This window comes from Kryptolebias marmoratus, linkage group LG15, assembly GCF_001649575.2.
Source record: "Kryptolebias marmoratus isolate JLee-2015 linkage group LG15, ASM164957v2, whole genome shotgun sequence".
Classification (NCBI taxonomy): domain Eukaryota; kingdom Metazoa; phylum Chordata; class Actinopteri; order Cyprinodontiformes; family Rivulidae; genus Kryptolebias; species Kryptolebias marmoratus.
This window is the reverse complement of record NC_051444.1, coordinates 9,472,786-9,490,050: the sequence shown is the minus strand read 5'-3', so window position 1 is coordinate 9,490,050 and position 17,265 is coordinate 9,472,786. Positions and strand designations below refer to the sequence as shown.

At 38.2% G+C, this 17,265-nt stretch overlaps 1 protein-coding gene across 1 annotated transcript in view; it reads right to left on the bottom strand.

The window, feature by feature from the left end:
* LOC108250516 (RNA-binding Raly-like protein) overlaps positions 1-17,265 on the bottom strand; it is a 38,553-nt gene that overhangs the window by 8,463 nt on the left and 12,825 nt on the right. The window contains exon 3 of the mRNA XM_017440432.3: positions 2,317-2,367. Within this exon, the coding sequence (XP_017295921.1) occupies positions 2,317-2,367 (51 nt within the window). The remainder of the gene's footprint in view (positions 1-2,316; positions 2,368-17,265) is intronic.

Here is a 17,265-nt window from a genome sequence, read left to right as displayed (position 1 = left end):
TTTTGCTAACAGACAGACAGAGCTGACTATAATAGTTAATGGTAAAGATTTAAAAGCAAGCCTCGTGGGATCAGTTTGTGCTCAGAGTATGTGTTGGGGATGACTCTAAGCTACTACTGCCAAAGTTTTAGCTCAGTATCTGTAAAACTTTGTAAATTACAGATTATGTTTGATAAGATTGATAAACTCTCTTGAACTGGGTCGACAGAAAACGTTTATTAGTTGTAGATGAGCATCCAATGACTACTTTTGAGCTTTTCATTAAAATCTGTCTGCTGCATCATGAGAAATTTTTCTAAGCTATAAACAAACCAACACACACACAGATAAAAACAATGTTGCCTTCACCTTTAGTGGCAGACGATAAAGATCCCAGAACAGTACCAAATAAGGTAAATAATTCAGATAAACTAATTTTCATTCTGTATGATAACAGAAACTAGAAATAGTGTTGAATGAGCGTTCAAACACTGTCCAGAAAAGTTATTTTCATGTTGAATTTTTGCTCTGTTGATTCATGTGAAGCCACTCGTTCTTGACACGGACTGTGTTTCCACCCTGCACATTCAGATCAGAATGCCACACGTGGATGAAGAGCTTTAGGACACCATAAGTGTGTGACTTTAGAGGCTTTGAGTGTCGCCAGTGCAGAGAAACACAGAGACCAGAGACTTATAGGAGTTTAAAGTCTTTTAGAGCAGTTTGCAGAGGCTGATACACAATATGATGTTACACCAGCTTTGAAGTGTCATCCCAGAGAATGGAAGCTCAGACAATGAGAGACGGCAGACGAGTTAGGATTACAGAAGAGTGTGTGAGTGTGTTTGTGTGAGAGAGAGTGTTTGTCTCTGAGGATTAGACCCCACAACGGAAGCAGCTTTGTCAGCCGGAGCTGTTATCTGTGGGCTGAGAGACACTTTATGTTTGTGTTTTAACTAGAGGACGACGGTGGACAAAAACACTAATTTATCTCTTCCCTATATATTGAAACCAAGATGCATAAACACACACACACACACACACACACAAGCACAGATTTATACACACAGACTATCTTCACCTATTTAAACCCAGAGGCAAATATGTGCATACACACATAAATAATCCATTTTTCACTACACACATGCACACACACAGCTGTCAGTAGTGTTAGCCAGCAGCATGGAGAATAATCATGCACTGTGTTACAAACAAATTGAAAATCAGTGGAGAGTGTTCCCCACTAAACAAAGACAGAAAAATGCAGAGCAAGGAAAACCAAAAATAAATAAATAAAAGGGGGAAAAAAAAGATGAAAGATAATGCTCAGAGCAACCGGGCATCAATATTTACAGGAAAATAGATAGAAAATGATGAACATTATGTCTTCCTGTGTGTGCATGTGTGCAGATTGAGCAATGTGACCGTCTCATCTTGTTCAGATGTGCTGAGTGCAGCAGTTATAGGAGTGAGGCTGGGGGGATGTAGGAAGGTCCCACAGTAATTTTCACTGGATGACCGATAATACGGAGCCACACTGAGTGAAGCTCAGCTTACTTCCTCGTCTACCTGACTGCCGCGCTTATGGTGCAAACGCACACTGCAGACTAAGTGCTGAGCTAAGAGTTTCGTCCCAAACAATAAACTCCATTTCTGTGTTTCGCAGAGGCGTATTTCGTCCCCGTGCTTGTTATCAACTCGTCCAGGCACCGAGGAGGAACAGAAAATTTAAAGAGAAAGCCTAAAGTACATTTTCAGGATTGTTCATCGTGGCCTTTAATTCCTTTGTGTTTGGATGAAACACAAATCTTTGTTGGTGACTGATACTTGGGCAGACCGCTAAGACAAGAACTTCTACACGGTCACAAGAATAAAATGGAGAAAATGGAAGGGCACGGAGGTTTGACTTTAGTTTTGAGTAAGGCTTGTGACTTGGTAATTCAATTATGCTCTTTCATTGTCCCCTACTACAACCATGGCAAAAACCTGCTCCTACCTAATTACCTAGTTACTTACTATACACTGTAAGGGCATATTAAAGTGTTAGGACTAACACAAGAAAATGAAGTACACACTGTAAGTAAACATTTTCTCACTATATTCATATATAAAGAAATATAGAAATACAGTTGACAACAAGGATGCATTTGTCTATGAGTAAAAATAAACTTTTTGCAGACTTGTGGGTGACAGCAGCAAGCTCCTTCCTAAGTATTTACACTGTAAACAGTGAGTGACAGAAAGGAGGACGAGATAATCCACTTTACCTTTTTCGTTTAGCTTTCAGTGACACAGAGACAAATAATAAGGTGTGTGAGCTTCGCTCTCTGACTGTACCTGTCATAGTAGTCCTCATGGTAGTTGTCATAGTCCAGGTCGAGCTCAGATCTGCAAGAGAGGCACAGAAAATGTCAGAGAAATAGTTCCAAAACTTCATGAGGGGGTTTCTGCTTTTATGCATTTCATTTAAAAGTAACAAGCAGTTGGGGGTAAAGTTTGAACAGTTATGTGGTAAAACTTCTTCATCTGGAAAGAAAACTGTGTTCACGATATTCAGCCAGCTAGAAAAAAAAACCATTGAATTTGTTCTGCCGCATCATTCAGTCGGAAAATCCATAAAAAATTGGATCATTTTGCAACTGTATCACCATATCATCACTGAACGCATCGGTGTTTGAGCTTTAAGCTGAACCGCGTGTATGCGTGAGACAGAACAAATCAGAGGCAAGAGAATGATGCGACAGTGAACTCATACGTGCTGGAAGTTGGTGCATCCAGGTGGACTGGAAGGATAAATGGAGGAGAGACAAGTGACACTAAGCCACAGCGAGATCACATTCTGGTGTGTCAGACCTTAGCATTCGCCCCCAAATCCCTGAAATGAGTCGCTAATAATCCCTCCGTGTGGCTCGCCATCCCTCCGTGCCATTTCTCCGACTCACCCTCTTCTGTCTTTATCATTCTATAATTTATCTGAAACGTTCTCTTTTTGTTTAAACTGACTTCATTCTCAGCAGTAGTCTCTAATTCTGCCACAAAGTTCAGCTCTGTTCATATTTAACCAATTTATCATAATGCCTAACTTGAAATGCTTTTTCTTCTTTGGATGGAGTGGGAGGGCTGCTTTACCGAAGCACAGAATAGCCATCTGCTTTTATTAATTTTGATTATTTTCCTGAAATCAAGCATCACAAGTTAACTGTTTTGTTATCTTGAGATAACCAAGCTAATTTGATCTTATCTTGAGAAAAATTAAGCTTTTTTCTCAAAATAATGAGATGCTCATGGTGTAAAAATGAGTAGTTCTTGTGTTACACATTTATAGTTTCATACTTTAGTGTTGCTGTTAGAACACTTGATGATGATCTATAAAAAGCAATACACTGATCACTGATGAATGTTTCTTGATGTGACATTTTCAGCTTGAATCAGCTGCCAAAACTATTGTTCTTGTTGTTACCTTCCACTGACAAGAAAGGCAGGTGATCATGTAATTACCAGTGTCTGTGTTTGTCTGTCTGTTTGTTGGCAAAATATCTCATAAACCACAGGACAAGTTTTAATGAAACTCTCAGATAGTAATCATTGAATGTACTTTTACAACTGATTTATCTTTAGAAGTAAGGTAACCGACATTAGAAAACAAAAAAATGGCTATAACTCAGTGTAGAAGTACCTGAGAGTCATCCACATCTCGTACTCTGAGCACCAGCAGATATAACAATTTAGTTTAAAACTTTAACACGAAAAGCAGCAGGTGATTTGCATTTTTTCAAGGACACAAAAGGGCATAAAACACAAGAGAACAGAACACAAAAGAGTATTAAAATTCAGAAACAAAACTAATTTAACAAACCACATAATTAGAACCAAAGCAGAAAACAAAATATTACATTTTCTGAGCCATTTTGTTGTATAATCTTGTAGGAACCCATTGTATTTACTGGATGTCCCTGCCAGCTGCTTATTAGTCTCAGAGGTTTGGAGAGTCTCCTGATTGTACTCAATATTCTCTAAGAATAAACTATTTTGTCAAGATATATATTGGAAAACTACGCATTCAAACACATACACCAAGAAAGCGAGAAAAAGAGAGAGAGAGGGAAATATATACAGAGTAATCACAGAAAAACAAAGACTCTAACAACCTCTGTGAGGATCTGAACTGTAATTATTTTGGATTGGACTGTAATCACATTTCCTCCAGCACTGCTCTTGTGGACTCTTCTCTGTCTCTTGCCAGCTGGATTTTCTGAGCTCAGGGGACAGGAAACCTCAAAATAATTTATGACAAGTGCTCATTTCTGAGCGACTCACATGCCAAAAAAAATGTGAAGTTTGAACTCGATCTAATTTAAAGACTACTTTCTGTTGTCCCGTTCGAAACAGAGAAGGTCTCAGTTGTTTAACTCATTTTGTCAAACCACTTGAAACATCTTTGTTATCTCCATTTGTGGGCATAAAATGAAGAAGGTGTTTGTGATAAATCTGTCTTTTATAACTTGTACTAGCTAAGCTACAGAGGGATGAAGGAGTGCAGAGAAAAGCAGCAACTTCCCAACTTTTCAACAAAGTTGACCTTTTCTGAGAAAGAACTGAGCTGGAGAGACAGAAATGCTAGCTTTTCACCAAAATCCTACTTTGTTTAAGTGCTTTTGTTCGAAAATTCACTCTCTATATTGCAATGAAGTGTTTCAAATGTTGCGCTTACAAAGCAAACATGGACAAGAATTGACATTGAACTTTTTTTACTTTCAAAATTCAGGTGAGAGTCACAGATTGTACACACACCTGTTTATTACAATCATTATTGTTTCATGACAGTTTTAGGTTTCGTTGTGAGACTCTGTTGGATAGAATTATGTCAAAATCTCACGGAACAATCACTTCGCCAGAAGCTTGAACAAAGAGATGAATTGATGAATTTTGGAAAGTTGAAATAGTTATTTGCTTAAAATGTTCAGCAACTGCAGCTACTATTTCAAAGCTATTTGCAAATTACAACTGGAGTATTGTCAATGTGCAAAAAAAAAAAAAGAATCAGAATCTTGTAAAAAAAATTAACAAAGAATCTAAATTGTTACATTCATCCATGAGAGCCAAATTTGAAGAATTAATTTCAACATTTTGAGGACATTAGTAGAGTTCCATAAATGTAATTGAGGTTTATATGCTTTTATTTTTAGAAACCATGAGATGAAGATAACAGTTAATGAAGATTGGCAGGATATAGTCCAGTTATTCGGTGTAATTAATCTTTGCATTTCTGGAATCAACACACCGTCGTTACATAAGAGTGACCAATCACTAATTAGTGACAGATGGAATCATGAGGTTACATTATTCAGTGTAACAGCTTCCTGTGTAAACAGTGTATTTATACATCAATTTGACCCCGATACAGCTGTATGTTGGGTAAATATGTTATTGTTCTTATTGCAATGATGGTTAGGTCATTAGAATGTCATTGTGGTGCTGTAATGACAGGCTGTCAGTGTTTTCACGTGATTTAGTGAAGATAAATCTGCGACAGGTAAATACGGCCCATTTAAACTGCAATTACATGCAGAGAGAGCAGCCGAACGCCTCAGCCAGAAGAGAGAGCAGCAGATGGACAGCGGGGTCACTATAGGCTAATTAATTTCTTTTTATAATTTCTCAAGTGCCAAAGCAATCCATTAGACGTGCCTGGCAATAAATCATCTCGGCCTCAGCGTGTCTTTGTGTGTGTTTTGTGCGCACTGGGAAAAGGCAAGTTGCTTTTGTGAAAAGAGCATCCCAGAGATTTCTTCCAGTGCGAACATTCAACCAGCACCAAAGGCTGAAAAACATCAGCATTTTACAGATTTTGTGGGAAAATGGAAGCATTGAGATGTTGTTCACCCCATTTAGAACCTTGACAGATGCAATTTTAAATGTAAGTGACAGGGAATCAAGGATCCACAGTTTTCTTGTTTTCTTGCTGGTTGTGGTGACATCTTTGGTGACAAATAATCATTTCTTCTATTGTGCTAAACTTCTGCGCAATCAGAAAATTGCCAATGGTTATTTCTTTTGAAAGTTTGACAGTTGAAATGACAGAGTCAATACAAGTTTTACTACTGATCTCACAAATGAGTCAAAATTTCAGTTGTCTGAGCAAAATATTGACTGCTTACATTGAAATGTAGACTTGTAGAAAAATTAGAGAATATATATAAAAAAACAGCTGTTTAGGTTCAGTCTGAAGAGGTTTTTAAGCAGTGATTTGTCTCACATGGCAAACCTTGTAAAAGCACAAAAAAAAGAGAAATAGAGCTTTATTTAAAGTCTTATTATGTGTATTACTGCCTTGAAAAACATGATAGTCATTTGTTTATAGTTGCTTTAGGAACTGAACTTAATAATTACATTTAAGAAATGGGATTAAGATTTAAGGCATGACAGAAGGCAGAGTGTTTTAGGGGAAGAAAACCTTAAAATATTTTTAGCTCCATAAGGCTCCTGCAGCGGATCAAAACAGCAGGTGAGAAAAAAAGTCTCTGCTAATTAACCTATATGAAAACTGAAGCCCACCAGCACATTTATAAAATGCAAACTTTTCAGGAAACTCTAAATAAAAAACACTTGAAGAAACTGCAGTAAGTTGTTTTAAAAATTCAAGCCTCTCTTAGTTTAAATCTTTAGTACACACTCAATTTTTTGCAACTTTTGAAAAGACACAAGCTAGATTCACGTGCAGATTGTCTTCACTCTCCTCACAATAGAGGCTCATTAGGGTCTTTATTTGCCTGGCTCACAAATGGGCCACTTTGTTCACCTGAATGAAGGTGTTGGTTAGAGTGAAACTGACTGGGTATCAGGCTTAATGTTCCATTGGAGGTTTTTAAAAGCTGAAGTCTGAGACCTCCTTTGCTGTTTAAAGTTGCTTTTTCTCGTTTGATGTAAATGGCTTCCTTCACTCCTCTCAAACAATCTGTCTTCTCGGTCCAGAATATGAACAATTTATTCCTCAAAAGTGTGTCCCTTATCCTTGAGGTGTAGGTGGACTGCTGAGCCTTGACCTGAAGAGCTGGCCCTTCTGTGTTGAGCCATGCGTCTGTGGAGAAGCTGTTTGGTTTCAGTGCTTACAGAGTTCTGGACGTTCCTTGCTGCACTGAACTGCAGACACCACACCGCTCAGTTTGGGTTCGGATGGACCAGCCTCTGTCTGTGAGTCCTGTTGGGTTGGAAATGTACTGGGATGTTTTGTTTGGAGAAAATCCTACTGAGTTTCTCAGATACTCCAGCAGCATAAGGGATGATGATGTTTTTGCATTTGTTTTTCTCCTTATTCTGTTCAATGGCGTGTTTTTAAGATTTCCTCGCTGACTTGACGAAAGCCCAGTTAGGATATTCACATGTTTGGAGAGCTTTTTTGAAGTGTTTTTGTTCATTTTCCTTCCCTATCTGCATGTGAATCCAGCTTACAAAACACCTCATCTTAAAAAGCTTGAACTCCTCACTCTCTGCTTTTTGAATTGATAAAGCTCCTCGGATAAGAAGTGAAACCTCTTCAGCTACAGAATAAGTCCAGTTGCTTTTGTTTTGTTTAACCTTTTTTGGATTTACCATGAATGGGTCATGGATGTCTGAGGATCTACACCAGCACTCTGTCTTAGAAATGGAAAGTCCAAAGATTTTTCTTTCTCTTAGCTTTGCTCTCTGTTCTCCAAGCGCCCCTGAAAATTACATTTGACAAAAGCAAACATATCTAATTAAAATGAATATCTAGATTAATGTCACGCCCACAGTGAATTGGATCTAATAGCAAATTTTAGTGGAGGGTTTGCAGAAAAGCTCCTTCACTGCAAAAAGTAATTTAATGCTTTTACTAGGATGTCCAACACAGAGGAGGAGTTTTTGCAAAAAAAAAAAAGGTGCTTTCTCGGAAAATGTTTATTTTTTGTCAAACACATAGTTAGACAGTGTGAAATTATGATGGATTGAAAAGTGAAATGATGTATTGTATTTGGTTTCAAGAGAAAATTTGACTGAATAGCAGAAAATATGCAGGAAGATTGTGACTCACTCTGAGTTTCTTTGGCTCTTAAAGCCTGAACAATGACTCTTAGAGGTTTGCATCATTTTTGATTGTAGGGCAGAGGTCAAAGAAGGATGTTTATTTGCAAGGATGAAAATGAATTGTAATAAAAAATTATATAGATGTATAGAAAAAATGCAGCTAATAAAGCTTTGGTAGAGGAAAATACATTTGTGAAGTAAAAAGATGTCTAAGGGGAGTCAAACTTTGGAAAATGTTTTTTTTTTTTATTTTCACAGAAAAAGTCTGCATGCTCTGCACTTTTTAGTGTAGAGGCACCGTAGTTTGAAAGTATTTCTTTCAGTGAGTCATTTTGATTTGTAGGAGGAAAATCAATCACTTTCCAAAGCTGGACTTTCTTTGCTTTACCTCGTCACTTTAAGTTCCTTTTTCCCTGCGTCAGCATGAGCTAAAGTTGGTCAATAAAAAAATTTATTGTTGTTAATTTCTGAAAATACTCTTTCTATTGGTCTGACGGTTACATGTTTTCATCATTGTCAAAGATACATTAAAGTATGTGACGAATACATTAGTTACAGGTGATCACCACTCCCATAGAAATGGGCACATATTTTATTCATTTCACTACATTTTGCTAACAACCACAACAAAAAAGAAGCAGAGGAAAATACTATCTGAACCTCTCAACACCAAACCTGCATGTTTGTTTCAAATCAGCTGTGTGGAAGTTTCCCTGACATGATGCAGCCTGCAGCAGAGAGCCACGTACAGTATGACAAGCAGTTACGTCATATAATGTGCACTTTTTGGTTAGATTTTTTTATAAGAAGTTACTTTGGGGAACTCTGGGATGTTTGAGGAAGCTCCTATCATTGCAAGAACACTGCACAACTTGTTATATACTGGTTCTCACTCCCTTACTCCCCCAAAAATGTCATACTATATATACTGCTCGCTCTGCGTTCCAACATTTGACAGAATTTATTTTCTTGACTCAACCAAAACGCACTGTCAGAACTCAGCTTCATGTGGATAAACAGAACGATAAACTCACTCTGCAGTCTCAGAATTTTGTTTTCACAAAAACAGAATTTAACCATTTTTTTTAAGATCGTGTTGAAGCCTCAATAATGAAACTTCAGGAGGTCATACGTGTTCCTGACTTTGGTCCAAACTGGTGCAACTTTTGTCAGATACAGCAGTTTTTTTCTTCAGCATTCCTTTTTTCTCCCTCATTTCTATGCTTTTATTGTAGGGCAAAGCTGTGCTGGCTGTCCTAAGAAAGGCACACCTCCAGTAAGAAGGAGTGGAGAAAGAGAATAATTACAACTATTTGAACATGTTTTGAAGCAGGGATACAAATAACTCTTTCTTTTTTTAACCTGCCTGATATTTTTTGCTCACAACTATATATATTCAATGTCTAATGCAGCATATAAATAAAAAATAACAAACAAATCCACATCAACACAAAGTGACTGAAAACCGAGTGCAGTTGAAAATACATTAAATTACGTGTAAAAACTGTACAGGAGGATTTTTCTTTTTTTTTTTGTACTCTTGGCCTGCAAAAATATTTTTTAAAAATGAGATTGTTCATGGACTGACAATTAGAGGAGTGGTGGAAAGAGAAAGAGAAGGATTTTGAGCATGATCAAGAGAGATCAGAGAGAGCAGAGAGGCTTTGATGGGGGGAGGAGGAGAAGATGAAGGGAGCGCTGGTAGCTCGTTCGCCCTCTCAGACACTCTCTAAGGACGGAGTCGGAGCTAATCTACTGTCGCTGCTTTTCTCTCTTCATTGTTTATTCCTCTCCATTACTTGCTTTTTATGTAAACCACATCAAACTAATTTAAATACATACATTCCTAAGTAACCAAATGTGTATAACTGTAACCACATGCACAGCTTTAAAACTGTATAATATCACATCTGGAAAATGTGCTGTCTATCTCAGAAAATATTAAGATTGTCTTTGAATTGTTTGCAAACTTTACATAAACCTGTCCTCTGTTGCATTTATTTCAATTTACTTTTAGACAAATCTGACTCTTGTTTCATTAGGAGCAACGACAAAGCAGTGACAGTAACTGTCTCATGACAGTGTCTGACTATTTTTCTGTAGTTTAAAGTCTGTTTAGATGACAATTAAGGAACTACACTTGAATTAGTGAATCATACTTATCTGATAAATTCCACTTTCTTCAATGACTTATCCTCAATATTCTGTGCAGATTTCTGCAGTGTTTTGTTGTAAATCTTCTTTTGTTAGGGAACAAATTTGGGTATGACAGCATAATTTTCTATTTGAGATCCTACTTAGCTATAATTATTCATGAAACCACTGTGTTAAGATTCAAATAAGACTGCAGGTTTTGAACTTGAGCACATCAGGAATAATCTGTGAACCCGTATAGTTAATTTAAACAGCATTATTTGCTCCTCCTATAAGGAACCTTGGAGTTGTTTAGTCCAGGATATGCTCTTTAACTCGCACATAAAGCATGCGATTATTGTTGCCAGAGTTTTTGTTGAGTTGTTTTGGTTCTTCAGTTGAGTTATGTTGTAATTTTGGTTACAGCCTTCAGATGAAATCACCTTGTTCTCTGACTGCAGGCGTGGGTTCTAGAGTCTCTTTAAGTCTAGGCTCCCAGTCTGAATTCAGGAGGAAAACACTCTTTACATTTAACTGAACTGAATTTAATGAGACATAAATAATACCCAAAGGCAGATTTTATTGCTGCAGTATGAATGAATGGATATTAAATATATGGATACATAATTTAGCAACTTAGCTGATGATTCTATATGCATAATATCTATTTTAAAATAATCTCTTACATAAACCACATTTACAAGGTGATTATTATGACAATGTCACATACTGTGTAAAACTACCTGTATAATATTAATGGTTTTAGCTTTAATCCCCCTCATCCTGTTTTATATTTTTTTAGAACACACCTAAATGCCTACTAAAATGTCACAGTAGTTTTTAGAATAATGGTGACCTAAAATAAGTTGTAAATTTATGCCTTAGATCCATCAAGGTTAAATTACAGCCTCGGAGCAATTTATCCACCCTGAAAAATGGTACCATGTAGGGTTTGGTGTCAGGTTGCACTTATCACTTCTCTCTTTAGTGAAAAAACTGACAACCTGTTAGATCTCATTGCATCACCGCAATCTAAAAGAGAAGCAGGGGAACAGTATGTTGCTAGAGAGGAGACAGAAAGTGTTGCATCAATAAAGCACTGAACAGACACAAGAAGTTAAGTTGGATCGTAGCTGGCAGTACATTTTAGACACCAGGGAGAAGGAGGAAACTCTATAAAGAAGGTCATAAAACTTGTTTCCTGTTTGGCCCGCTTGTCTAATTGTTCATCAGCATCCATAAGTGCACTCATCTCTGTAAACAAACACTTAAACTCAGGAGGAGGCCACCTTGTCAGAGATTTAAAACAAAAATAGACAATTGAGAGGTAAAGAGTATTTTTTTAAAAGAACTGAGTGGAATGAATGAGTTTCACCTCCAGCTGTCAGGGTGGGGACTTTGCTGACTGATAGTATGGGCTTGAAGGATCAGCCGTGGCAGAGAGGACATGTGGAATAGTTAATGTTTGATTAGCCAGCTTGAAGTGTCAGTTAGAATTAAGTCTCACACATTTTTAATTTTTTTGTGTGTGTGTCTATCATTAGCAATGAGCTCCGATGAAAAAAACTGACAACCTTTTAGTGGGTGGAAATAAGAGCAGCACCATTACAGCCTGCAACAATTAAGGTTTAATGTCACAATTTACAGTAAGGCTTTAAATTTAAAATCTGAAAGACAGTAGATGAGAATCAAGGTACTCATAAGAAAATGTAAATGAGTGAAGCATCACGGATTTAGCATAAAGGCTAATTAAAGAAGAGGAAGGATGGGTAAGTCGTGTCAACTGAACAAACAAAAGATAGAGAAGCTGAAAAAGAAAAGAATAGAGGTGTTGCAATGAGCCAGTGAAAGTCCAAACTTCAGCCTGATTGAAATGTCGTGGTGGGATCTTAAGGGTGCTCTGCAGAAACGACTGGCTGCAGACCTAGCTGTTTTGTTGACATAAATATATCTGTTTATTTGATCAAGTTTGATCAGAAGCAGGGACTGGCTGTCTTTAGTTTGACGGAGAAATGCAAAGCAAAGCAAAACATAAATTAAAAACAAAGACTCAAAATGACAAAGCCTAACAAGTTAACACATATCACTTTACAATACTTTTTTAATATCAGTCATTACAGGAAATTAAATACTCAGTGAGCAGGATCGACTGCTGACAGTACAGATGATGTACTTTTTTTACACTGATCTTTTTTCATTGTTCTGTTTATTAGACAACAGCAAGTCTGCGTTAATGTGAGCGTCAACTAGGTGTGTCTGCAAACCATTAATGTGCATGTACAGATAAATATTGACTTATTGTTATTTGTGTTGATCCTGTGTTCACATTACTAATTGTTACTAAAGTGGTCTAATTGGGAGTGTGATCTTAGTAATGAAATATGAACTTGAATTGTTCCATTTTTATCTGTGTGGCTGAACTTTGAACTTCTTGTGAGGCGTGAATGTGCACAACGCTCCTGTCCAGAAGGACTGTCTGAGTTAGTGCCATTCATTAAAAACCTGACAGTCTGGCTGGGAGAGGTAAGTTCAGGGATATTTTGTGCCAGTTAGCAGTTTAACACCACAAGGTGGGAGGTGAATTTCAAAGTGCTCAGAAAGATCTCTCAGCACCCTCAGAGAGTGTGAGGGGCAGGGATGTTAACACAGTTTCTCTAACAGGGTCCCTGTCAGAACAGAGTAAAAGTGATAAGTTAAAAAGGTTACCAGAGGCGGCAGAGAGTAATTAATCCTCACAGCCTTTACAATCCTTACAAGTCTCAACATCATTGTCATGTCCTGAACTATGTCCTTGTCCTGAAGTTACTAAAGTATTAAAAGCTAAAAGTCACTTCGGCTCTGCTGCAAAAAGGGTAAAGCTGGATGATAGCTGCGCTAAAATGAACTCATTTCCTCTCAACCAAAAAAAAATAAAAAGACAAAAATAAATAAATAAAAAAGTGTGTGAGCAGCTGTCTTTTAAAATGTTGTCATCCAGTCATGGAGAAGATAAAGTTATTAGAAAAGGAGGTGAACATTTAGGGGATAGCTTGGACAAATAAAAAGCTGTCATTCAGAAACCATTTCTGGATTTTAACTTTGATCGACAGGACTGACATTTGCTGAGTCAACTTCCCACTGTAGTCTGTGATCCTCTCTGGACAAAACTTTAGCCTCAGCTAACATCTGCCAAGCTCTGTAAACATCCATCTGTGTACCTGCCTCCTCCTTGTTAAGACAGAGACTGAGACAGGCAGAGACATCAACAGAGACAGATATCTGTGGAAAAAAAAGAAAGAAAGACAGTTGTGGAACCTTATACCTGCTTGGAGAAGAATCTGGGAATGGTTAAAAGGAAGATGCTTGCAAAATTTTAAGGCAATCCAGCAGAATAAAAATTGTGCAACAGACACCCTCTAAGCAGACAGCTGTATTTAGGACACTAAAGTTACAGTGAAAGGGTTTGTATGCATGATAAAAAGGGTGTGTATTGTTGATTTTGTTGGAAGCAGTTGAACTCCATTATGATCTCAAAGGTCCTATATCTGCTTCCATGTATGCTCATCATGTAGAGAAATGGCAAATTGTCGCAAAAATAACTTTGACTGCTTTTCATGCTTCCTCTGTCACCTCCATCCACAGATCTGGACTCATTCTTTGGTTGGATCTCGCTCCTACAGGATGAAAGCGCACCTCAACATAATCTCTCTCAAGTTTTCAACAAGGGAAAAAAGGCATACTTTTTTTTTTCAGCAACGAGTCCTCATAAAAATAAGAGTAGGTCTACAGATGTGTGTTACAGCCCGACTTTGCAGCACAAACTCGGCAGACAAAAAACCCTGCCCCTGAGGAGAAATAATGCAACTCCTTTCTGCATGAAGTATCAGAGGCTTGTGCTGAAAGTCTCTCACGTTACAGCAGCAAATGTTGGTTAATGTCATCATTTTGAGCTGCATTCAGTTCAAGTTCTTCACTAAAAAACATATTATTTTAAAATAAATTGAACATTTGAACACATTGCTGCACAACACTGAAACTGAAACATTTGGACTTCTGGAAAGTTTGAGATCTGAGATTGTTCTTTATCATGCAAGCTGGTATGACATCAATCATCGCTGTAAATGTTTGAGAAACTCAGTAAGCAGGACTGACTGTTGACATCATTGATTAAACACACTTTTTCTTTACATTGATTAACTACTTTAATTTGCAGAGTATTTCATTTTTTACTACGGCCCATAACACACCACCTCTGTTTTGTTATACATCAACAACTTTTTATTGATTTTTCTGAAAGTTAATCATTTTAAGCTTTACAGTGTATTGTGAAATAAGTTTACAAATACCCTGCCTAGGATTTTTCTCCTTTTAGTCTTCTTGACTGTTTAATTTGCACATTACTGCCACAGTCTCAGACACACTGCAGAGTGAATTCTTGGAAGAAAACAAATCAAGTCAATCAAAAGTGGGGTCTCGGTTAATTCCAGAAGTTGTTTATCTGCAGTGGTGACAGTCTTTATTACGCCTTGTACCGATGCAGTCACACTTTCTTTTATAAACTCAAACGCTCGGTTCCACCCCCCGTTATACCCCTGCTAACCCCCATTACCCCTCTGTGCTGACAGAGAAGTTTTCCAGTTCAGGCCAGAGGAAAGGCTCTCCTGCTGCGTCTTAAATGCTGACTCCTTCCCCTTCGCTCCCTCAGTCACTCATTGCTTTTATTGCTCCCCCCGTTCTGTCATTTAGCAGCTTTCTCTGCCATTAAAATGAACTCTGTTAGTTTTTTGTGTGTTTTGGGTCCCTGGTTGGGCTCCGTAATGTCACTTTCAGCATCACTCTGGTGACCCAGGCGGCTATAAAAAGTGAGAGACAGCAGTGCCAAGTCCACATTCCTTTAGAAACATAAAAGCGAACATTAGGCGGTAAGAAAAGTAGTTTGTTAGTACAAACTTTCCCATTTCAATGTGCTTAAGAAGTTGTGAAAGGCACATTTAGTGTGAAGAACCTTTAGTACATGACTGTTTCTTCTATGTCTCCAGACATACTATTGAAAGTCACTTTGGAGCGACTGTTAATATGGCTTTTTTATTTTATTTATTTATTTTTTTTACTGAGCCTGGAGAGGCAAGTTGCTCCTCTAAGCTGACTGAGTGTCTAAATGCAAGCGGGTATTGATCGTCCTTCCTCGGGCCTTTCACACAGCTTTGCTGAGGACACATTAAATGTGTTATAAGTCATTAAGAGCTTCAGGCCTCGAATCTCACCCGTCTAACTTAAAATATATTGACATATAATGCTCTGACAAATTTAGGTGTTTTCTGCGGTCGCCTGTAGGTGTGTAACGGGACCAGAACTTGTCTGTGTGTCTGCATCTATGCACACCACCCCTCTGTACTGTGCTGAACACTGGGGAGTATGTGTCAGCACAGGGCTGTGTTTGGGTACACGCTGAGACATTGAATCTGTGTGTGTGACTGTGCGTGTGTGTACAGGGAGCATGCTCGTCCTCTCGCTGCCCCGGGGGCTCAGAGCCCATTTCCTGTTGTGCAGCGTGATAAGTTTCCCTGTCAGATCCTCCCAGCACCACTATATTTCTGATAAGCTCCACTGCTAGTTTTCCCGACCTCTGGCACAGAGATCAATTTGAGATTGATTCAGAATGCCCTGCTGGGCCGAGCTGGAAGATCAATTTGAGATGGATTGTTCATGCCAGGGGGCCAATGACACGCAGTGCAGTGCTCACTTTCTTTCTCCCCTTCGCTTTCTTCACCCCTTACACTGACTGCTGTTATTTCTACTTCATCTGCATTTTTCTCTCCTCTGCGCTCGTCTTTCTCTTCTTGTCCTTTGGCTGTTTCTGTGTGTTGTGCCCTGTCTACCTTTTACCTTTGTGTATCCTTTACTCAATTTCCCACCTGGTTGCCTCACTTTTCTCTTCAGAGTTTAGAGCAGACACCTTGGATCGAGATGACTTCATTAGCAGAGGGACAAACTTACACAGAATGATAAGCCTGCAGGACAGGTTCACTAACTTGTCTGGCTTTGTAATGCACTGAGCGATGGAATCTAAGGACAGGGATGCACCAACTGATCGACTGATGGCTGGAATTTCAGCTTTAGCTTTCAGCCAATTCAACCCCTCCCTCCCACCCCAGCTGACCCAATACATCATAGTTAATCAGCTAATTTACACAAGCAGGGCAAGTTCAATGTGTAGGTTTTTGCTGAGTGAATAAAACTCAAAGTCAGCTAACTGTAATATCTGCAGGTCATTTAAACTACAGTCAGAAGAAGAGGCGACTAAATGGAAACTATAATTTTTATGAAGCTATATTGGTAATAGGCTGAGGGGTTTCATTTAAATACCAGTTGCTTCTAAAGCAGGCAGCAAAAGTGTATTCCAGGAGAAAAAAGGACAGGAACACTGGATTACAGAAAAGTTGCTTTGTTTTATCCTTTTGAGCTTTCAACCTCTAAATGTCATGAAACATCTTGGATTTGAAAATGTTGGCAAAATAACACAGAGGCTGCTGTTATAATTAACAATGCTGACCATGCTAATTGCACTAAAACACTAATGAAGAAAAATGACGACCTTTTTAAAAATATCAGCCATAAGTATTTTGTCTTTGTTTTTCCTCAATTGGGAAACTGTAGAGCTGCGCACAGCGACTTCTCTCTTTGCTCGATATACACACACTTGGTGTAGCGTCGCCCCAGTTCCTTATACTGCATGTATAATCAATAATGGTTCATAAAAAAGAAGGCTGTTAAATTTCAGTGTTTAGGTACAATAAAATGGAACTGACTTGTATTCTGATCAGTTTAGTGCTTACAGAAGGATAAAAATTGGCCAAAATCTGGATGGTCAGGTCAGAGCTTTGAAATTTGAATCAACATAAAAAAAACATGACTGGTGCATTTCTAATATAAACGCACCTTCTGCAAGAAATAAAATATTTTAATGTCGTGTGATCATATTTATTTTCCCTGTCATTGTGCCCAGAGCCACAAGCGTCACCAGAGCTACCTCATGAACTTATCTCCACAGACCATCCAGTGTGCAGCCAGCATGTCTTTCTATCCACCATCTGCTGTTTTCTGTTGTTTTCCACCGTCTCGAAGGCTCCG